The 24677-nt window shown below is 41.8% G+C and overlaps 1 protein-coding gene across 1 annotated transcript in view; it reads left to right on the top strand.

Moving 5' to 3' along the window:
* The window catches only part of FHOD3 (formin homology 2 domain containing 3), a 645976-nt gene that overhangs the window by 490597 nt on the left and 130702 nt on the right, over window positions 1–24677 (top strand). The window contains 1 exon segment of the mRNA XM_030551482.1: window positions 24031–24165. Coding sequence (XP_030407342.1) covers window positions 24031–24165 — 135 coding nt within the window.

Here is a 24677-nt window from a genome sequence, read left to right on the forward strand (position 1 = left end):
ATCACTGTCACTCTTTTATCTCTTAGAAATAGAGATTCAAATCAGCCAAAGTTACAAGTATTCCGGTTCTTTTGAGGTTTTTGATTAATAATCTTGTGTAAGAACAATTGTTTTTGTTCTCCAGTTGCTTGTTGAACAAATTTAATGAGGAAAGTTAATATTTGTCTTGTATATGTAGTAGACATTGAAATTAGGGCTGTGAAAAACCTGTATTCACCTGAAGCTAGGTCAAATTTGGAATTAGGGTTCAATGTAAAAGTGACCCTCGGAGGCCTTGTCTTGAGAAGGAAGAGTGGTCCCAGTGTACCTGTGCTTAGATTACACGTGCTAGCTCAGTCTGATCCTAAACTTGACCTTTTCCTGTTGCAGATGTAGAGTAATGCCTTTAGCTTGATTTTAGTAGATCGAGTTGAACCATAGGCACTAGCATAGGCTACTTCAGAGATTTAAAAGCAGCTTTATTATGAGCTCAGCGTAGAGCAGTAAATTACTGCTAAACAGGAGTTGAATGCAAACATTTCAAAAAGGGAACATCCCTTCATTTCTATCCTGTAATTACATGTGTATTTTTGTCCGTATATATTATATGTAAGTCTGTAAAATTAGACTCCTTTTGAGTCCAGCAGTACAGAGCTCATGACAGCAGAAAAATATGTAATTAAATTTTTTTAAATGAAAAAAATAATAACTTAAAATAACGCATCCATGCATAAATGTTATGACTTAAAATACACCTCTACTTCCAGCAGTAGAATCAAGCCCTGTCCCACTGGGACATGGAGTTATTGCCTCTTTCCAATGGCATAAATCAATTTCTAGCCTTATCAGACATTAACCTGTCTCTAATGCTGGACTGAATATTGCTTGTGGTGAGAGTAAATTGGGTTGGGAGGAAAAAGAAAGTTCTGTGTCAGCATATCCAAAAATACAGTGGCCTTTTGAAGATGTTCGTGAGTTTGAAATGATAGAAGTAAACCTTGGGCAGCATGCAAGTGGTTCAGAGTATGTGATGAACTTATTTTATCTCCTGGCTCTGCAGTTCATCACATGGATGTCTCTTCTACATATGGCATGTGTATATTATAATTTCAGCAATAAAAGCAGGATTCAACCCTTCATTTTGAGATATGATTACACAGGTCAAAATTCATCTCCTTTGAAGAAAATTATGCAACAAAAATCTCTTATCTCTAGGCACAAAATACTAATTGCTACCCTTCATGAAACATTCATTTCTTTTGGGGATCTGGCCATGGAAGGGCTGCACAGATCTGCAAATATGAAACCCAGTGGTACAAATAGATTTTAACTCTTACTGGTATGGTAACTCATGAGAGGGACACAAAGGGACCACCAGCTAAAAGGGGAGCACGTGACTTCCCCACGTGACCCCGCTCTGACCTTGCACGTGACTCCTTCCCACCCTCAGCCCAGCGCTTCCACGCTATCCCCATCCTCTCCTCATCCCCCATTACCTGGGTGCGGCGCTCTGTCCTCATGCTGCATTGTCTCTCCCTGGCATTTGTCTGCTTTTCCTAGCAGCCAGGCCCTAGAGCCACTCCTGTATGTTGCCCAGTGCTGCCCAGCAGCTGCCTTGGAGAGTGCCTGGCTCTCCCAGGCAGCCGCTACACTGCACTGGGCAGAGTCCCAGGCAGCATGGCTGGAAGAGGAGGGGCTCTCGCTTTCCAGCTCCGGCCTCGCCCCATCCTCTCCCTGCCCAAGCCATCAGGGGCACTTGAGCCTGGGGAGGGTCACTTGTAGAGCCCTGCACAGATACAAATTTATACCCGCGGATGTGGATATCTGTGGATAGAAGTCAGTATCTGCCGCACCACAGCCCTCTCCTGGGTACCGCAGTGGTGAAAGAATGAGAACGTGGAGCCGCCAGGCGGCCCCATGCCAGCAACTCCTCTGATGCAGCACCACCCTCCCCAGCTCCACCCCCAGCCTTTCCACACAGCTGCGTCTCCTGTCTGCGGTCCTTTCGCTGCTGCGGTTCTGGGGAGAGCGAGCTCTGGTTTTCAGTGGATACCGAATGTGTCTTTCCGGTATGGCATAACAGCAATCAGTGTCTTAATGGTACACCCTACCTGACCGTACCAGCTTATTTGCACCACTGTTGAAACCTTTGGTCATTGTTCAGCCAATAGCTCGCCAAATATCTAGATCCAAAACTAAGTCTTTGTTTCTTGTATTGTGTATGAGCTTTAGTTCTAGCTATTTCATTACTAGAAATTACATTGATGGACAAATTAATCATCACAAAATACAATAGCCTCTTCCTGTGTTTTGTAAGAAGTTTCTGTTTTGTTGAGTTGCCTGGCCTCTGGTGTTCTGAAACAATAAGAGAAAATGTTTTAAACTTATGTTAATAACTACTGTTAAATTTGTATTAATTAATAAATGAAATATTAAATATCAAAAAGAAGAGGAATATATATTTATGTATCTACTACTACTAATAAAACCAGTTTCTGAATAATGTACTCATAGCTTTGGGGGGACCCGATCCTGTGAATTTTTATGAGCATGAGTAAGGATTATTCATATGATTAAAGATCCAGTATGGACCTGTATAGTATATAACACCCTCTGCCATGTATGTGGGAGCTGCACAAAATTAAAAACAAGAATAATTAAAATGTTGAACTTAAAGGACTACAAAGAAGCAAACAATGTCCCAAAATAAAAGCTAACAAGAGAGTCAGAAGGAATCTGAAAAGCAGGAGTGAGAAATATAGCAAGGATGAAATTGTCAAAGAATAACTGATTTGCACAGAAAGAATAACTTATACTTATGGGGACTTTCCCTGCAAGGTCCTGAGCACCCTGGCCTTCATCCAGCAAAGCACTCAAGATTATCTTTAAGCATGTACTTAAGTGCTTTGCTGGTTTGCAGCCAGAGTGCCCAGGACCTTGCAGGATGAAGCCATAAAAGTCTTTGAGCGAGTGTTACAGATCAATGTGATTATCCTGGATTTATGGATTTTGTATGTAAACCTCAGATGGAGGTTAGAGTTGTGAAAAAGGCATGTATCCAACAGCTTCCTTTTGCCAGTTGAATGCACCACTTTATATGCAGTTATTTCTTGAAATATTTTAAGCGTCCAGTTTGTTATGATATAGCATACACAGATTTTCAGAGTTTGGTATTCAACTTAAGTCAAGCACATGATTTCTGGGTGCTCTGCTATTCCAACTGTACACACCGTGTTACTCCAGAAACAGGTCTACTCTAAGCAGGACAGAATCATGTTTTTCTTACGGAATCGTGAAATACATGACTTGCAAAGATGTGCGTGGAGGGATCTAAGGATGGAATTTTGCTCATTGGACAGTGAGCTGTAATGTATGTTACACTAATCACCAACCAGTTAGTTCGAAGTACCATAGAACTTTTCAAGGACCTCCATCTGAGGTATTTGTGTGAGATTATGTAGATACTGCTTCCTCTCTCCTGATGGTAAAAATTTGAAAATAAAAGAAATTTGATAAGAAGCAGATGCTATTAACAGTTAACCCCAAGGTGAGTTTTCTGCTTTCAGCTTATGGTTTCAGAGTTATCAAAGGACTGCATAAAAGGACTCCTCTACATCCTTATTTTTTATATTGTTTAGGGGAGAATTATCCAATAGACACTTCATAGTTGATTTCTGATACAGTTTATCTGACCTTAAAGAACAAGAAATAAGAAGAGAAGCACTTATCTCAGTGCTATCTAGCATGATTCAGTCTGAGTTTGATTCAGTTGATGGACCTTTCAAAACTTTGGCTGCATTTTGCCTATGAAAACAAGAGCTACAACTTGAGTTTGAAAGAAGAGTCATTGACATTATTGTTTTTTAAAACCATTATTTGCCTTAGTTCAGTACTAAACAAAAACATTTGTATAATTCAGTGCAATAGTAACACTGTTTGTGTTTAGTTCTTTTTTGAGTGTATCTGTGATTGTACAGTGGAAAGAAAAGCTATTTGAATTTGTCGGTTTGTAAATTCAGCTGCAGATCTTGCCAGCTCTTGCTTGAAAGACTGTTCCTCCATCTCATTTCTCTGTAACCCCTGTGGATAGCCATGTTTGTGAAGTGCATTTTGCAGCTATGGGGGGTCCTGGTGAAGGAAGTCCAATGCAGTGCACTCTATGTTCATCATGTGACTGAAAGGAAAGGGATATTGGCTCTTTTACTGCTCCAGTTTGTGAGTGTAATTCCCAGTGCAGAAGAGAGACACTCTAGACTTCCCCTTTTAGACTAGAGTAGTGCTCCCACCCTTCATTTCTTCCTCCACCAACAAACCACCTCCCTCTCCCCCAAAACCAGAAAGCTACATCAATCTCAATTTCATAAGCCCACCAGTTCAGCCAAAGCAGGGCAATACAGTGTAACTGCCAGACAGTAACAATGTACGCTGTTCTCTCGGTACCTCTAACTCCACTGTTTTATTGTGAAGAGAAGATGTTTGTTCCCCTATATTTGTGTTTTCTTTAGATGAGCTCAAGCCTTATAGGATTTTCCTGAAAATGAGCAACTCAGTCTAACAGGGCCCTCCTGGGTATGTCTGCATAGCAATTAAACAGGGTCAGCTGACTCAGGCTCACAGGCTCTGGCTACAGAGCTGTAATATTGCAGTGCCGCTCTTCGGACTCAGGCTGGGGTCTGGGCTTTGCAACACTTCCTCCCCATAAAGCCCTAGAGCTCAGGCTCCGTCCTAAGCCTGAATAGCTGCACCACAGTTTAACAACTCTGTAGCCCAAACCTGAGTCAGCTGACCCAGGCCAGCCACAGGTGTAGAGGCTGTGTAGAGGCACCCACACTGTTTTACTTGTGATCTCACCACTGGAGTCTGAAGGTGGAGATAAATGGGTGTATAATAGGGGGAAAGTTATACCCTTGCTCTAAAAATCAAGGATGGTTAACCGGTGGCCCGGGGGCTCCATCCAGCCCACCAGATCATTTTATTGACACACCCACAGGTGGCGAGTGAAAATATTATGGGGGGGTGGGGTTTGAGTAGGGGCACAGCCACAGGTGAGCCTGAGTGGGCTGTTAGCACCCAGGCCCACCCAATTCTGAGCACCATGCACGCTTCCTGTAATGAGGTCGCTTGCAGGGACTGTGGAGCAGAGCAAGGCCAGGACTAGAAGCAGGAGCCAGTGTGCTGGGTTGCAAAGACACTCAATGGCCCAACCACCTCTCTGTCACTCATGTAGGGGAGGGGGCTCTGCCCCACATCTCCTGGCTCTTGTTGCTGTCATTGGTTCCCAGTTCCCACCGCCAAACTGATTGTGACCAATCCCTCCTCGCCCAGCGTGGGAAGGTCAGGGCACACCTCTACCAATGCAGGGACAGTAACCAATGCCAGTAGATCCTTTCTGAGCCCCCTTCCTGCTGCTATAAAAGAGGGGCAGCTGGACCAAATCTGAGTGTCATTGTGATCTGGCACATGGGTCGTGCTGCTGTCGGTCCCTGCCTCTGCTTTGCTCTACCATGGACACAAACTCTGCCACATGGGGAATCCATGCACCTGGCCGCCCATTGACATAGGCTCCAGCTCTATCTCATGCCACACCTCTCTGGTTACTTCTTCCCCATTGACAGAGGTGTGCCCTCCCCCCACCTCTGGTGGAGGGTCTGGCTAGAACCGGAATGGCTTTGTGCTCCCCCACAATCAGCCAATGGGAAGGCACTAACTGGAGCTAGGTAGCATGAGGCAGAGTCAGAATAAGTGTCGATGGGGAGGCGGAGTAGTACATGGCGGCAGCAGCTTTACTAAAAGACTGCGCCCCTCTGTGACCCAGCTCAGTCTGAATATTTTTTCTGTATGGCTTACCAAAGGGTTTTAATGGCTTCTGTGGCCCTCTGCTGCCGTAAAGTTTCCCTCCCTGTTCTGAATCATAGTAAAGTTGTGGTATGAAACCCATCACTGTCAAATAAGCCTTCTCAGCTGCTTGTAAGTATATCTCAGTGGTCGGATATTTTTGTTGGTACTTATGGTTATAGTCAGCCAAATATCCAGTAAAATAGGATTAAATTCTGTGGCAGGAACTAAATTCTTTTTTTAAACGTATTGCCATAGCACCTTAGGGCCAACCAAGAGAGAGGCTCCAGGGTGCTAGGCACTGTACAAACACAGTAATAAATGGCCCCTTCCCCAAACAGCTCTAACTAGACAAGACAGGAACAGGATTGAGGAAGGGGTAGAACACACAAGCAGAATGAACAGTGTGATGGCAGCAAACAGCATGTTATTCCACAGTTTGTTTGTTTATTTGGGAGAGGAGGTTAGGTTGGGGTGGACAGACTAAAGGGAAAGAAAAAGGGATGAGGGGAACGGGGCAGGTGTAGACTGAAGCTGAAATTAAGATACTGTGAGGGAGGTGGGCGGGAGGGTTTGAGAAAGCAGCCAATGAGCACAGATTAGAGTAAGCCTAGTCAAAACTATAGAAAGTTCTCTGACTGTCGAAAGGACCAAAGGTCCCTGCTTTGCCTGCCTCTGCCCCTACCAGCTGGAGTGTCTGATGGCTCCTCTCTGCAGCCCACATTGCACGTGAGAGGGGAGGCACCATGTAGGTTCTACTGCCTCCTGAGTGTGTGGGTGGGTCTCCCTTGCACAGTTCTGGGGGACAGGAGGTTCTGGCCTGGACCCGTTTTTATACCTCTCTCTCTCCTCCCCCCCCCTCCCCCCGGCAAAATAATAGTCCCAGCTTTGGATACTTCTGCCCCTGGTGGCTGGATGTTTTGCATCACTATTATAGAGTCATAGACTTTAACAGCAAAAGGGAACATTATGGTCATATAGTCTGACCTCCTGCACATTGTAAGCCACAGAACTTCACCCGTCCACACCTGTAATAGACCTATAACTTCTGGCTGAGTTACTGAAGTCCTCAAATCACGATTTAAAGACTTTGAGTTACAGAGACTCCACCATTTTACTCTTCTTTAAACCAGTAAGTGCCCTGTGCCCCATGCTGCAGAGGAAGGTGGAAAACCCTCAGGGTCTCTACCTATCTGACTTGGGGGAAGATTCCTTCCTGATCCCAACTATTGTGATCAGCAAGACCCACCAGCCAGATACCTGGAAAAGAATTCTCTGTAGTAACTCAGAGCCCTCCCAGTCTAGTGCCCCATCTCTAGCCACTGGGGATTTTTGCTAGTAGCAGTCACAGATGGGCCACATGCCCATAGTAGGCAGTCTCATCATACCATTCCGTCCATAAACTTTTCAAGATCAGTCTTGAAACAACTTGGTTTTCTTTGCCCCCTCTGCTCTCCTGAATGTCTGTTCCAGAACTTCATTCCTGTGATGATCAGAAACCTTTGTCTAATTTCAAGCATAAACTAGTTGATGGCCAGTTTATATCCATTTGTTCTTGTGTCAACATTGGCACTTAAATACCAGAGCTGGAGAGGAGTTATTTATCGCTCTGATGTATTTATAGAGAACAAAATCATATCTCCCCTCATCCTTCGTTTGATTAGGCTAAACAAGCCACGCTCCTTAAGTCTCCTCTCGTAAGGTAAGTTTTCCATTCCTCTGATGATCCTCTGTGATCTCTCTGCACCTGTTCCAGTTTGAATTAATCTTTCTTAAACATGAGAGACCACAACTGCACATAGTATTCCAGATGAGGTCTCACCAGTGTTTTGTATGATGGTACTAACACAGTTATGGGCAACCTGTGGCCCATGGGCCTCATGCAGCCTGTCAGGGTAATCTGCTGGCAGGCCACCAGACAATTTATTTACATTTGCCCGGCCACCTGCAGCCCCCAGTGGCTGTAGTTTGCCGTTCCCAGCCAATGGGAGCTGCAGGAAGGAGTGGCCAGAACGTCCCTGCAGCCCACGCCACTTCACTTCACTTATTAAAGTGGGCTTGCAATTTCATGTGTCAGTTACTTTAATATTATTGGATGCAGATTAGCTTGGTCCCCCAATTTGGTCCCAGTAAGCTGTTTGAGTATGACTTACCCCTTGAATGTTGTAATTTTAACTTCCATAGCTGTGTTTCATTAGCCACCTTGCCACTATCCCTAAGGTCCTCATTACCCTTATTAAAAACTGAAGCAAAGTATTCATTTAGGTGTTAGGCCATTCCAAGGTTATCTTTAATCTCAACTCCATCCTCTGTGCTTAATGGTCCCACTTCTTCTTTGTTTGTTTTCTTTTTATTTATATGTCTATAGAACTTTTTACAATTGGTTTTTGTTTCTTTTGCATGATCCAACTCTGCTTGGCTTTTAGCAGTTCTCACTTTTTCCATACACTTGCTGATCCCTTCCATCTTCCGTTCATTTTAGGCTTTCTGCTAATAATTTGTTTGAGGTGCTTGCTCATCCAATTTGGTCTGCAACCCTTCTTTACAAATTTTGTCCCTTTGCTTGGGATGCAGTCTTCAGATAGCTTCTGGAACTTTGATTGAAAGTAATTCCAAGTCTCCTCCACATTCTTACTCTTGAATTCTTCAATGCAGTACACTTTCCTGTATAATTTCCTTATATTTTTTAAAGTTTGCCCTTTCGAAATCAAGGACCCCCAGTTGCAGACATATTTTTATTTATCCTTTCATTTAGTTTAAACTGAGTTAAATCATGATCACTCGAACCAAGGCTGTCCTCTAAAACCAGTTCTTCTGTGAGGTTCTCACTACTTACCAATATTAAATTTAAAATGGCATTACCTCTTGTTGGTTCAGTGACTATTTGGTGAAAAATCTCAACTATCACCTCCAGGAACATCTGGGCCCTACCATTATTAGTAGCACTTGTCCTCCCATCTATATCTGGGAAATTAAAATCTTCCATAATCACACAATTCCCAATAGTATTTATTTCATTAAAAATATCAAAGAGGTGTCTACGTGATGGTCTGTACCCCTGTGTTCACCCCTTTCACAAGAATGTGATCAATGTTATATAAAGTATGCCTTGTGATGTATTATTTGAAAACTCATAATTTGTTGATCATTATTGTCCTGGTAATATATATGTGGCAACATTGCATGTAAAGTTATAAGATTCCTCTTTATGGTTTGACTAAGGGTATGGCTACACTTGAAATTTCAAAGCGCTGCAGCACTTTGAAGTGTGAGTTTAGTCGGAGCGCCAGCGCTGGGAGAGAGCTCTCCCAGCGCTGCACGTAAACCACATCCCTTACGGGTGTAGCTTGCAGCACTGGGAGCTGCGCTCCCAGCGCTGCGGCACTGATTACACTGAGGCTTTACAGCGCTGTATCTTGCAGCAGTCGGGGGTGTTTTTTCACACCCCTGAGTGCAAAAGTTGCAGCGCTGTAAAGTGCCAGTGTAGCCAAGGCCTAAGACATGTTCCTTGTCTGAGGAGCAGTCACAAACAAGTTCCCCAGAGATAAAAGGTAAGTTGATGCCTCAGCCAAGTGTCAATAAAATCAAATGGACCATCACCTAAGTAAGTGACCAGTCTTTGGCAGGAAAGAGGGTGTGGGTAAAAAAAATCTACATCTTGACAAAGAAACTGCTGAGGTTGCCATCCACACAGACTTTCTGTCTCCTGAACCTCAGCTGGAGATGCTTTTCAAAGAAGAGAGAACTATAAGAAGGGAGAGCAGATACCCCCAAATTATGCCCCCCTTTCTCCCTGCCTATGGCATCCACAACATCTGAAGAACAAAGGAAGCAGCATTGTACTGTGGGAGAGATTCGGACTGAAGGAAATTCAGCCAGTTAACATGGTGAGAGAGACCTTTGCTTTGAATTCACTCCATTTTGTTAAGATAGGCATTCGTTGCATTTTGCTTTTATCTCTTTTGTAACCAATTCTGACTTTTAAGCATCATTACTTATATTCACTTAAAATCTAAAACAAATTTATTAACTATAAAAGGATATTATTTTAGCTAAACCAGTGTGTTTCATTTGAAGAATTTGGGAAATTCTATTTGAGGTAACAGAATTTTTGTATATAATTTTCTATTAATGAAATGACAGGCTTTATAGGAGCTTGTATGGTCCAAGAGAGGGCTAGGCAGCACAAGATGTAGATTTCTGGGGAAAGTCTGAGTTTGCTGGTATTGATCTGCAGTATAATTCAAGGGTGACTGGCTGCAGCACTCATACAATGTAATGGGGTAACTTACATGCAGAAGGCTCTGTGTGAGCAGAGCAAGAGTGGTTGCTCTCACAGTGAAACAGTGTAAAAGTCACCCCAGGTTGAAGAATTGAGAGGACACAGCTCTTCATTAGTCCAAATTGTACCCTGAGTATGATACACTCTAGCCATATCCAAATTGGATCCTGTACAAAAATTGGTTTTATAGTAGACCCCAAAACTCTGTTTAGTATCCTAAACTCTGTTACTGTTCTTCCTCAATGTTGTTATGACCAAAACAGATTATTTATCCATTTCATCGCTTCTAATTTCTTTACAGTCTACCTCATCATTAAAATACAATTCCACTTCACCACCTATACTTTTATTTCTGGCTTTCCTGAACAACACTTACCCTTCAAACCTGTGCTCCAGCCATGATTACTATTCCACCATGCTTCTGTTATCCCTATGTCATCTGGTTTCACTTCCTGCACCAGTAGTTCTAGTTATTTCATTTTGTTACCCTGAGTCCTTGCATTGGTGTACAGACATCTTAGTTGTTTCTGCTCAACTTCGCCCAGATTCCTCATCCTATTAGAAAGTCATCCTACTGCCAGTTAGTGTCATTGGTATTGGCACTATCTTTCTTCTTGATGTTCATTCTCCTATCCTTTGTTTTTCCTTTCTCCATTGCTGTATCCTTTCTTACTTGATTTTTCTCCCACTCAGTGTTAGAATCAGCCATGGAGATTATAGAATCGTAGGACTGGAAGGGACCTTGAGAGGTCATCTAGTCCAGTCCCCTGCACTCATGTCAGGTATAAGTATTATCTAGACCACCCTTTACTAGCCTGCTTTTAAAAATCTCCAGTGATGGAGATTCCAAAATCTCCCTAAACAATTTACTCCAGTGCTTAACCACCCTGACAGTTAGGAATTTTTTCCTAATGTCCAACTTAAACTGCTCAAGCTGCAATTTAAGCCCGTTGCTTCTTCTCCTATCCTCAGAGGTTAACAAGAACAATTTTTCTCCCTCTGCCTTTTCTGTACTTGAAAACTGTCATCATGTTCCCTCTCAGTTTTCTCTTCTCCAGACTACACAAACCCAGTATTTTCAATCTTCCCTCATCGGCCATGTTTTCTAGACCTTTAGTAATTTTTGTTGCTCTTCTCTGGAATTTCTCCAGTTTGTCCACATCTTTCCTGACATATGGTATCCACAACTAGTCACAATACTCCAATTGAGGCCTAATCAGTGTAGAGTAGACTGGAAGAATTACTTCTCATGTCTTGTTTACAATACTCCTGCTGATACATCCAAGAATAATGTTTGCTTTTTTTGCAACAGTGTTACACTGTTGACTCAGATTTAGCTTGTGATCCACTATCACCTCCAGATCGCTTCCTGCAGTACTCCTTCCTAGGCAGTCATTTTCCATTTTGTATGTGTACAACTATTGTTTCTTCCTAAGTGGGATACTTCGCAGTTTGTCCAGATCATTTTGAATTTTAATCCTATCCTCCAAACCACTTTCAACCCCTCCCAACTTGATATCCCCTGCAAACTTTATAAGAGTGCTCTCTATGCCATAATCTAAATCACTGATGAAGATATTGAATAGAACTGGACCCAGAACTGATCTCTGCGGGACCCCACTCAATATGCCCTTCCAGCTTGACTGTGAACCACTGATAACTACTGTCTGGGAACTATTTTCCAACCAATTATGCACCCACCTTATAGTAGTTCCATCTAGGTTATATTTCCCTAGTTTGTTTAGGAGAAGGTCATGCAAGACGGTATCAGAAGCCTTACTAAAGTCAAGATATACCACATCTACCACTTCCCCCTATCCACAAGGCTTGTTACCCTGGCAAAGAAAGCTACTAGGTTGGCTTGACATGATTTGTTCTTGATAAATCCATGCTGAATATTATTTATCACCTTATTTTCTTTCAGGTGTTTGTAAATTGATTGCTTAATTATTTGCTCCATTTTATTTCTAGGCATTGAAGTTAAGTTACTGGTAGGTAATTCCAGGGCTGTCCTTATTTCCCTTTTTATAAATTGGCACTATATTTGCTCTTTTCTTTTCCAGTCCTCTGAAATCTCCCCCATGTTCCATGACTTTCCATGACATGAGCATCTCCCACAAATTCCTAATGTAAAGGTTTTTTAATCTCTTGCACCAGTCTCCATCCCAGAAGTCTGTTTCCCTCCCTATTCAGATGGTGTTCATTCCATGATAACAGTCCTCTGTCTGTGAATGCCTCCCAGTGGTTGTCCTTATAGCATCATTGCCAGAGAAATCTATACCATAATTTTGTCTCACCTTGCTCTCCTCCTCTAGGGACAGGTAGAATCCCACTGAAGATCACCTAATCCTGAAATTCTTTCAGCATTTCCCCTCACCTGTTATAGGCTCTCTTGATGCATTCCAGGAAGAATCTAGCAGTATCATTTGTTACCAGATGAAGGACAATCAGTGGATTCTTTCTAGCTCCCATTAGGATCCTCCTCAGCCTGAGGTCCACATCCTTTATCTTTTCTTCAGTCAGATAGCACACCCTTCTGTTATCTGGATCAGCTCTAGTGATGGGCCTGCCTATTCTTCTGGCTCTTTTTGCTGGCTCCTGTTCCACAGGTTGGTTGCTTGGCTGCCTTTATAGGCCCCAGAATCTGGAAAGTCCCACCCCCTAATCATGCCTCTACTGTTATCAAAGGCTGTGCTTCTCTCACTGCACACTGGCCCCTAACTTCCTCTGCAAACTAAAACAAAAACAAAAAAACAAGCAAACACACTCTCAAGAACTCACTCACAGCACTTAAGGAACAGGTGTTTTGCCTCCCTTGTCCTCTAACAGATCTCCACTCAAACTCCCCTGTGTCTAGCTCTGTTTGCTGGCTGCTGTGCTACTGCTTAATTTATTCCATTGCCATAAAATAGGCTTCAAGTCTATTCCCCTGCCCCTACAAAAAACATACAGCTATGGCTCATTTAATCTAAAACTAGACAATGATTATTTACAACAATAAGAGTTTTTTCGCTGGGTTCCCCAGGGAAGCAATCTCCATGGGGGTTGATGACCCAGGCAGCCCAGCTCTGAACCTTCTTCCTCCAACTCAGTGTACAATTGAAGGAGGAGCCTGTGATCCGTTTCAGTGGCTCAGCTGCCCAGCTTCCCCATGTTTGGCTGCTGCACAATTCTCCAGGCAGCCCAGGCTTCTCCTGCAGATGTGGCTGCAAACGTGGCTGCAAACTCTGTCTGATCCTTCTGAAGTTCTCCCAGGTCTTCTCCAGTCTTGATTAACATAAATAATTTTGTGTCATATGCAGATTTTACCACTTCGTGACTCACTCCATTTTCCAAATCACTAACAAATACATTAAACAACACCTGTGTTAGGACAGAACCTTGTGCAGCCTGCTATAAACATTTTGCTATAATGAAAATAAACTTATTTATTCCTCTGTTTTGTTTCCTGTCTTGTATCCATTTTCTGATCTGTGGCAGTACTTTGCATGTCACACCCTATTTAGGAGCCCGTTGTGAGGGACTTTCTTAAAGACATTTTGGAAGTCTAAATAAATTACATCAGTTAATTCGCCTTTATCCACTATTTTATTGGCTCACTGAAAGAGGAGCTCTGATAGATTTGTGAGGCACAGTTATCCTTTCCAGAAGCCATTCTGGTTAGACTCTTTCAGATCTTCTAGATTTTTTACAGTTCTAGTTTTCATGACCATTTCAGGCAGTTTATCAGGTAAAAAATTAAGGTTTACTAATCTTTAATTTCTTGGATCTCCTATATATATATATATTTTTTTTTGCTACTTTCCAGTCCCCTGGTGTAAGTAATTGGTTCTAATGAGATTTCATATTTTTCATAGCAACTAAGCCGCCTCATAGAAGATTAGGGCTGGAAAAGACCTCAGGAGGTCATCTAGTCCAACACCCTGCTCAAAGCACGACCAACCCCCACTAAATCATCCCAGTCAAGGCTCTGTCAAGCCAGGTCTTAAAAAACCTCTAAGGATGGAGATTCCATCCCCTCCCTAGGTAACCCATTCCAGTGCTTCAGCACCCTCCTAGTGAAATAGTGTTTCCTAATATCCAACCTAGACCTCCCTTCACTGCAACTTGAGACTATTGCTCCTTGTTCTGTCATCAGCCACCACTGAGAACAGCCGAGCTCCATCGTCTTTGGAATCCCCTTCAGGTAGCTGAAGCTGCTATCAAATCCCCCCTCACTCTTCCCTTCTGCAGACTAAATAAACCCAGTTCCCTCAGCCTCTTCTCGTAAGTCATATGCCCCAGCCCCTTAATCATTTCCATTGCCCTCTGCTGGACTTTCTCCAGTTTGTTCACATCCTTTCTGTAGTGGGTGGCCCAAAACTGGATGCAATACTCCAGATGTGGTCTCACTCAATATGCCTTTCCAGCTTGACTGTGAACCACTGATAACTACTATTGAGGGGAATAATCACTTCCCTCAATCTGCTGGCAGTGCTCCTACTAATACAGCCGAATATGCCGTTAGCCTTCTTGGCAACAAGAGCACACTGTTGACTCATATACAGCTTCTCGTCCACTGAAATCCCAAGATCCTTTTCTGCAGAACTGCCGCTTAGCTGGTTGGTCCCCAGCCTGTAGCAGTGCATGGGATTCTTCTGTCTTAAGTGCAGGACTCTGCACTTGTCCTTGTTGAACCTCATCAAATTTCTTTTGGCCCAATCATCCAATTTGTCTAGGTCACTCTGGACCCTCTCCCTACCCTCCAGTGTATCTATCTCTCCCCCTAGCTTAGTGTCATCTATGAATTTTGCTGAGGGTGCAATCATCCCATCATCCAGATCATTAATGAAGATGTTGAACAAAACAAGCTCCAGGACCGACCCCTGGGCCACTCCGCTTGATACTGGCTACCAACTAGATATCAAGCAGTTGATCACTACCCATTGAGCCTGACAATCCATCTGGCTTTCTATCCACCTTATAGTCCATTCATCCACTCCATACTCTCCGGCGGTGCTCAGACAGGCTGAGGCTTTGGTTCCTCCTCCTGGGGTTGTGTAGTAATTTTTGTTGTCAGAAGGGGGTCGCAGTGCAATGAAGTTTGAGAACCATTGTATTAGAACACCTGAGTTTGTACCATCTGACCCTATGATACAATATATTCTCACTGGGCTCCTGTAAAATATGGCATTGAATATTTATTGTTCAATCCAATATTCTGATTGGCTGCTTTGATATGCACCGTATTTAAATACAGTTCAACAGAATACATCATCAGAGTTATCCAGCTATTGTATTCCCATAACAGAAGTTCATAAACACATGGGATAAATAAGCTTACTGGAGTAAAATGATATGGAAATCTTTTCTCAACTAACTGTAGTGATATTTTAAATACCCTACTATAAGCTTAAGCAGGAAATGCAGCCAAAGCCTGTAAATATTTTCCCTGGAGTACCCTCCTATCCCCAGGTGCCTGCAACAATGATTTCCTGGCAATCTGGGTGCATCTTTAAACGGTTTTAGTGCCTTATAAAAAAGCATACTTGACAATGTTAATCAGCTCTTGGTTTAGTTTTCTACTAAAACTAACTGTTCCTGTAATTGGCTACACTACCCAGGAAGTGCTGGTGGAGCAAATTTCCTGGCAGTTCTCAAAATTGATTTTTTTTGATTAGCCTTCCACTGCTAATCCCCACTCCAGCACTATCTATTCCCACTGTTGTAGTCGAACATTAAGGAAAAACTGGAAATACATGAAATCAAACAAACTATCAGAGGGGTAGCCATGTTAGTCTGGATCTGTAAAAGCAGCAAAGAATCCTGTGGCACCTTATAGACTAACAGACATTTTGGAGCATGAGCTTTCGTGGGTGAATACCCACTTCGTCGGATGCATGTAGTGGAAATTTCCAGGGGCAACTATATATATGCAAGCAAGCTAGAGATAACGAGGTTAGTTCAGTCAGGGAGGATGAGGCCCTGTTCTAGCAGTTGAGGTGTGAAAACCAAGGGAGGAGAAACTGGTTTTGTAGTTGGCAAGCCATTCTCAGTCTTTGTTTAATCCTGAGCTGATGGTGTCAAATTTGCAGATGAACTGAAGCTATATGATTCACAGCCCTTTAAAAATAGTGCTTTCCATGTGGTAGTGGGGATCAGTTGATGGTATTTCCCTGATAGTTGGATCATTATTGCACTTTTGTTAGAAACTGTTTGGTGACTTCAAATTTGGGGTTGAAAGCTCTTCTCGTTCTGTCCTTTAAAATGTATAAACAGTATTCGGTTCTCCTTATGTGTTTTGTGGAGGGGTGGCTGCCCCACACAGGCAGGAGAAGGGTTAAGGCAGCCTTGGAGAGGCTGCACAGAACCCAGCCAATCAGGAAAGGGTTTATTGGGAGAGCCAATAAGGAGAAGGCTTGTTGGAGCACTTCATATATAAAGGACTGCTCAGCTGCGCAAGGGGCAGTCTCTCCCTGAGGGCAGGGGAGAAGGACTATCTGCCGAGGAGCACCGGAGATACTGCAGTGTTGAGCAGGGTAGTGGCGCAATAGGAGAGCTCTTGGCTGACTGTGGCCAGATGGAGGCTCTGAAGCAAGGGCAGGGAAGGTGCTAGGGCTATCGGGGAAGTGGCCCACGGAAAGTAGGCTGCGAGAATAGGAGGAGGGGCAGTAAGTGGCTGCCAGCTATAGGGTCCCTGGGCCGGGACCCAGAGTAGGGGACGGGCCTGGTCCCCTCCCCCATTTACCCCTAATTGCCAATGAGGAGAGTGGCCTAAATCCAGACAGCAGTTTGCCCCTGAAACCAGGGGCTAGACTAGAGACTGCAGTTAGCCACTGAAGCAAGTGGAAGGACTGAGGACTGCCTGTCTCCTGAAAGGGGGGAGACAACAGGCTGGGGCACAGCTGGAGGGCAGTGTCCCAGAGAGGACATGGCAGTCCAGGAGCAATGCGGGTCCAGATGGTGGAGACGGTGAAGGAAGCAGAAATAACGGCGAGTGAGACACTGCTAGTGAAAGGTCCCCTGGTGGTCCAAGAGAGCTAATTCTCAGCACAACATGCAGGAGGTGCTGTGGTGGTGAGTTGGCACCGTTACAGTATGTAACTCCCACCAAGAACTTTTGGGGGACATTAAGGTGGTTTGGGTATGTCAGAAAAGCAGAAGAGACTTGAAGTGGTTTGCTGTGCTCATCGTGGGGGAGAATTTAGCCCCTAGTTTTAACACCAACTCAATGTTGGGAACAGCCCATCCATCAGAGAGCAATAGTGAGAGCAGAGGTGTACTAAGCTCAGCAGTTTAGGTTAGCAGGGTTTTGTGCAGACTTTTTCTGGTTTCTCTTCACATCCAGGTGAACTAAACTTCATTTCAGATTTTAAAAACACAAAAACTGAAGGGAAAAATAACTCTCAGAAGCCAAATTCAGCTTTATTTCAGGTCAAAACCACTAAATTTTGCCAGGTTTCCAGTTAAAAGCATGCACGGACCCAGATTTACCAAAAGCTTCCCTCCTTCCTCATGTTTTTGGTGGTAATTCTACTGAGATATGCTCAAAACACAAGGAAAAATTTTAAATGAATTATTTGAATTAAACTCTGAACAATTTACAGAATAAACTTGCTTGTAATTATAGTCCAGTAAAGCCCCAAATGTGCTAGGCATTGTCAGAATATCTAAGAAGGTAGAGCCTCTGCGCTTCCTCTGTTCATTGTATATGATTCACATAAAAAATGACACTGCCTTCCTTCTTATAAATGGATTTAATAGCTTGGAAGCTGTAGGAAGGTCTTCTTATTACCAGAGCTTCATTATTTTTGCAAAATATGCTACAGCACTTTGTACATGATAAAGTCTTATCTTAATTAAAACTAGATCATGGTTTTCAATTGTACGAACAAACTAGGTCTTGTGAGACACTATTTTTGTGTGTATTTACTCACAGAATTCAGTGACTTGCAGTGGCTCTCTCAAGCAGTAGTGCAGGTTAGTGAAGTTCTGCTGAACTTGCTATATTAAAATAACATCAAGACATGACAATACTTGTTTCAGTGGTCATCCCCGGGTTGCGGCCTTCTGTGCCTCACAGTGTAGGCAAAGGCATTTGTTGAAGACTGGCAAAAGACACCCTCCTGTGTCTTGGTGCTATGAAGGTGAACTGTGCATCCATTAAGAGAAGAATAGCAATTTGCATTTCAGACACATATCTAATGTTTGCTAATTTTGATCCCGATCTGCAAAGATTTGCACATTTGCTTAACTTCAATCACAGGAATAATACCATTGAGTTAAAGTTAAGCACCTCTGTACATCTGCAGGATTGTGGTCCCTGCTTTAACAATATTGGTATAGTTAAAGTAGTACAGACTGCCTAGTATGAATGCAGATATAGTGCTTTAACTTATTCCTAATTTATGGGGAGAGGAATATACTGATAAAGAATAAGGCAGTTTTATACTGCATCCAAACTAGGGGCTGCCCTGGTATAACTGTCAGTAGAAAAATCACACCCTAACCAAAATAGTTACATTGGTACAAAAAGTGTGTGGGTTATTCATTCTGAATAATAGTCTGTGTGTAAAGGAAAGTCTTTGGCAATGGAAACCGTTGTCCTGGGTGCCCACTGACCCTGAACTACTGTGCCTACCCTGTCGTGGCTTCATTTTACATAGCCTTGCAGGCCAGTTAAAAGTCTGACATTAATCAGTTCTTTTTCTTCCGGTTTTCTCAAGTTTCTCTTTCAAAGGAAATATTAATCTGTAGCTTTATCTCTCTAATTTTTGTTTGTTTTCAAGAGAATTTTTGTAAAGATTTCCCAAGTTATGTTTAGTCTGTTCGCAAATTGTTATATCAACACACTTTTGAATTTGCCCTGTCACACACAGATATAATATCCATAACGGTAAAGAGCAGTATGGCTCTTGGCAGCTCCAGCTCCCCTTTGGTCTCTTTCTAGGCTGGGCAGTGGGTTTATTATGTTAGAGCCAAGAGACATTTAGACTTGCGTGAGGTCTATTTCAGACTAGCAGTCTGGTCGTGTTCTCCCTTCATAATATTTTCATGACTGCAGGAGCAGGAATATGGTGGAAAATGAATAATTAGGGCTTATTTATAAAGATTATTAATGATTCTGGTCATAGTTAAATTATGAAAAATCCTGACTATCAACCTTCTGATTTTTTTCTGCTGTCGTTATATACCTTTGTATCTTGTGTTCTTTGCAAAAATTAAATGAAATAACAGACTTAGATTCATTTGATAAATTTAAGATTTTCTGCTCTACTGACAGTGAAGAAAAGGTGACCACTGAAGAAGATTTAGATAATATATCTGCAGTGGTAATTCACACTTTGCCAATCCAACAACTCTTGCAATAAGACCTATTCCCTCACCTCAATTCTCAAAGATTTAATAGCAAAGGTCCCAGATTCTTAAGGCATTTTCACTTTCACAAACTATTGTATAGTATTTACTAGTATATGATGGAGTATTGTCATAAAATGGTTAAACTGAAGTATTCATAGACTCTAGGACTGGAAGGGACCTCGAGAGGTCATCGAGTCCAGTCCCCTGCCCTCATGGCAGGACCAAATACTGTCTAGACCATCCCTGATAGACATTTATCTAACCTACTCTTAAATATCTCCAGAGATGGAGATTCCACAACCTCCCTAGACAATTTATTCCAGTGTTTAACCACCCTGACAGTTAGGAACTTTTTCCTAATGTCTAACCTAAATTTCCCTTGCTGCGGTTTAAGCCCATTGCTTCTTGTTCTATCATTAGAGGCTAAGGTGAACAAGTTTTCTCCCTCCTCCTGATGACAGCCTTTTAGAGTATACATGTGATAAAGTAACAAAACAGAATGTGATGCATTGAAATTGAATTGTAGCAAATGTAATGGGTCAGTTTAGTTAGGTGGTTCTTTAAAAGAGTTTTGACTTGAAGATGGCTTTTTCCTTTTACATTGTCCAAAGTCCCCATTTACACAAACAGTTTCCCTTCCTCTGTTACCTCTCTCCTGTTTTCTTCCAACAAGATAATGGTAATGGCCCCTTTGCCCCCAATATCTTGGTGTATAATAATGGTTACAAATCACAAATTTTCAGGAGGAATTTAGACTTCTGGCCACTATTATAATATTTTCCTGCCACTCATTTTATCTGGATATACTTTCTGTGGTGGGAGTGCCCTTTCAGATGTTCCTGTATTTGGAAGCATAAGCTTGTTTAGATTCTGCTGGCTGTCACGTCAGACCAAGCTAGTCTCTTTATTTCCCTCTGCCTCTAGTGAATGTAGAAGACTGAAAATAGTTGTCAGAATAAAGACCCTCTTCAACTGTGCGTTTGGAATTGCACCTCTACTAATTGGTCATATATGAAACCAGCCATCATAATGTGTGTATATATTAGCTAATAGGAATAATAACAATAATACACCAAGACCATTTATTTACGTGTCTCAACCATTCTACATGGTCATGTTACACCTCACTATGAGATTTCAGCAAGGGAAAAACTTTATCTTGAGCCTCATTGCTACTATGCCATTTTAAGACAAATCTCTTTTTAAAATCATTATTATTTAAAATATTATTTCAAGTGAATTACAGACCCAACACCTTGTTCCACTTGCTTGTCATGCTGTCTGTGTTCCATCTACATACCAACATAAAAGCTATGTATTCATGTAGCATTGGCAACTATTCTTTAAAGTTGAAGTGCCATGTGTCACACCAGATTGTTGTGAAGTATCATTGAAGTATGTTGCATGGAGTCGGTGTGTCTCTGGATAAAATCAGGAGGTCCAGGGAATTGTGATTCAAGTTCCATGTACATAATTTAGTACAAGATTATTGCATATTAAAACTTATTAAAATGTAGTCACAACTCATATTGGGGTTGGGAGTTGATAAGACTGAATTCCAGACCAGAATATTTTAGAGCATAGGAAATTGCATACTGAAACACACCAAATATATATCAAGCATACTACTCTGTCTTTGACAGTGGTCAATACCTGATACACACCAGAGAAGGCATAATACTCTCACAGTGGATCTTTGGGGAAATATTATATCATCGCTTGGGGAAGAGGAGTATTTTTCTGATCCCAGCTAGTGATCAACTTATGCTCTGAAGTATGACGCCTGATAGCTCTTGTAATTTTGACCTAGCTAACATAATTCCAAATAATGAAGTAGTAGTTGTTATTAACAATTATAGTTGTTGCTATTAATGATGACTTGGCTGTGAACTCCTTAGATCTCACAGAAGAATTTTAGGGGTAGGTCTGAGTTTCAGTCTTCTGTCAGGGACCAAACTCCTTACCTCCATATAAGTATGTCCCTGATCCTCTGGATAGTTATTATTTATTTGTATTACTTATTGTATTATTCATTTGCATTATATGCCCAGAGACCTCAGTCAAAGAGGTTGGGCTCCAGTTTATGCTGATGTTGTACAAACGTAGTAAAAAGATACTCCAAGCCAAAAAGCTTACAGTCTCACGGTAGCTGTCTGGTCTTTTTCCTTGATCTGCTTCTAGTGTTTCTTCAGGTTTCAATCAGTTGTAACTGCCCTTGGCTGTATCTTGAGATTTCAGCCTTCAAGGCAGCTACTTGGAGTTTCAAGTGATTGCACAAAACAGAACTGAACTGATGGAAAACAGTCAACTCACAATTTTGCCTTTTCTCTCGTTTCATGTACAGATGTTTATACCTGAGACACTGCCCAGTTTGACCATTCTTAGAGCAGTCCTTGAGTGATATACTGTAACCATAATTCAACAGAGCATTTCATACCATGTTAGGTGATAGAGCTGTAGCCTTTTGAATCTTTAATTCTTGCTCCAAGCTCTTTTTAAGGGTGGGTTGAAAGTCAAAGGTCATAATCTGTTTAAAATGCATTCCAAGGAAAGATTTACCATGCAAGCTGGACTATCAGTTTTTGTTTTTTTATTTTCATTTTTATTTGGGGGGGGAGCTAGTGTTGTAGATTATTGGAGTTTTTTATGATTTTCAGTGTGATCCAGCATTGTTACTGTAGCTTCACCAGAGTGCCAGAAACAAGGTTTACAAGATATCAAGTTTTATAGCCCCTTATGTAATGTTTATCTGGGTGGACTATGACATGTTGAAATTGAATTTAATGAAATTATTGAAATTATACTTACACTGACCTGCTGCCAATGTGGCCAAAACGTCTGTCTTCTACAGGATTCCTCTTTGTCTAAACACAGACAGACAAGAAAGATATATTTACAGGAATAGTTTGGTCTTTTGCTGCTATTGCCTCCACCTGTGAATCAGTGGGTGCTAGAGATTGAATGCCTAGACAGTACAGTGCTTAGAGCAATGATAAATAGAAGGAGAGTATCTGAGTTTGTAAAGGCAGTGGAAGTACATTTGCTCTTGTACTGCTAAGTTTGTGACTTTGAAAGGATTAGGCAAGTTAGTTTCTTTTCAGAGAAGGGATTCCTTTCTTTATGACTGCTGATGACTCATTCCAAAGCTCACATTACAATCATTTATGAACTGAACAAGGGCTTGTCTACACACAAGGGTATACCACTTTAACTCTACCAGTATAGTTAAAGCAGTGCAATCCAACTTAGTGTAGGGCTTGGCTACACTGGCACTTTACAGCACTGCAAGCTACACCCGTAAGGGATGTGGTTTACGTGCAGCGCTGGGAGACCTCTCTCCCAGCGCTGGCGCTCCGACCACGCTCACACTTGAAATTTCAAGTGTAGCCATACCCGTAGATGCAGTTTGATTAGTATAAAGGTGCTTTATACCTGGATAGCTATTTCTGTTTGGGAAGGGGAATAAGCTATACTGGTATAAGGCACATTTATATAACTGTATATACATGAGGGCTTGTACTAGTATATAACTACTTTGGTAAAACAACACACCCCTAACCAAAATAGTTATACTGTACAAAAACTGTGTGTAGACCTGGCCAAAGACTGGAGAACTCACATCTGCTTTCAATGATGACTACTCGTTAAATGTATCCACTAATTACAGTAGCAGTCTATCTTGCAAAGCTAGCATCTGATAAATCCTCCAGAAGTGGTTGCTTTGGTTTCTACTAGCTGCAGCCACTGTTCATCCTTGATGAAAGGGACCATGTTGTTTGGCTGGAAACTTACTCAGCTCTGCTTGATCCTTTGATTCTATTTTAGCAGACAGTTGAACAAGAGCTAAAGAGTTGATACCTATTACTAATAGTGTGACTTAGCTCTGTTGCACTCTGATAGTATACTGTCTAACAATCAAGTAATAAACTTCATATAGCAAAACTAAGCCCTTTGTGCCTTTTAATGAACCAAGGTCAAAATCATTAGTACTTTCCAGTATGTTTTACTGATTTGTTCCTGTACTTACTAACCTGAAAGGTCCAGATTACAATATAGCTCAGCAAAGGATTCCTATTGCTATTGCAGCAACTGCTGAGATGACAAAATTCATGAATTTAGCAACATAATGGCAAGTATTAATAAGCCTCATCCTAAATTGCATTCAGATTCCAAAATGTAGTTCTATCATCTTTTAATATTGCTTCTCAGTATACAGTATTCCTTTGGTGTTTGATACATTAGCTTTTGAAGCATCGTTGCATAACGTTTGGAAGTGCCAGCAAAGTGTTGCACTTCTATTTTATTTCAGAATCCCATTATGGAGTTTGACCTTTCAGTTAGAGCCATAATGGTGTATAGCTGGTTTAAGTGATACTGCAGTTGAAAGAGGCAGCTTTTAAGGTCATCAGAGCTTAATAAAGTTGTAGGTAGCAAGGGCATATTATGTCAGTGTTTTGATGCATCTTTGAATGAATATTTCCATGTCATTCCTTGTGTCGGGAATGTATTTCTGACTAACTCATGACTGTTAACAATTTCTGTCTGTATAATCAATAAAAGTGGCACTGTGAAATGTGATCCTCTTTGGTCTGCAGGCCAGCATTGGGTGGTCTCCTTACATCATCATATCGACAGCACCAAGAATCCTTGGCAGCGGAAAGAGAGAGGCGACGTCAGGAGAGAGAAGCGAGGTTGCAAAGGATAGAGCGGGAAGAGAGAAACAAATTCAAGTAGGAGATAATAGTGTTCGTTAATGATTTGTTGCCTTAATGCAATATTTTCCTAAATAATGGGGAAATTACATTGCAGCATTCTTCCTTCAACTGTGTGCCAAGGTATAAACATGTTTAAAAATTGATATATTAAACAAAGGGTTTTATGAATTGTAGCATTTAATGAAACTGTCAACTTGTGCATACCTAGCCAATTATACTGGCTAGATAACAGCACAGGCCTCAATTCATTAACCAATTTACTCTCCCTCAAATCCTAATGTTTATAAGATGTAGGGGTTTGGGGGACAGGTCTTTTGCTGCCTTAATTTTTTGCTAAGTAAAAACATTTCACTTTTAGGAGCATATGATACTTTTTGAAATATTGCACTTTTTTAGAATACTTTGCCTCCAATTCCCTTTAATGCATCAAGAGTCATAGAAAATAGATGTTCTCGGAATCACTACATAAACAAACTACAGGGCCTAAGCCAAATCCCACTGAAGTAAATGTAACAACAACATTCATT

This window comes from Gopherus evgoodei, chromosome 2, assembly GCF_007399415.2.
Source record: "Gopherus evgoodei ecotype Sinaloan lineage chromosome 2, rGopEvg1_v1.p, whole genome shotgun sequence".
Lineage (NCBI taxonomy): Eukaryota > Metazoa > Chordata > Testudines > Testudinidae > Gopherus > Gopherus evgoodei.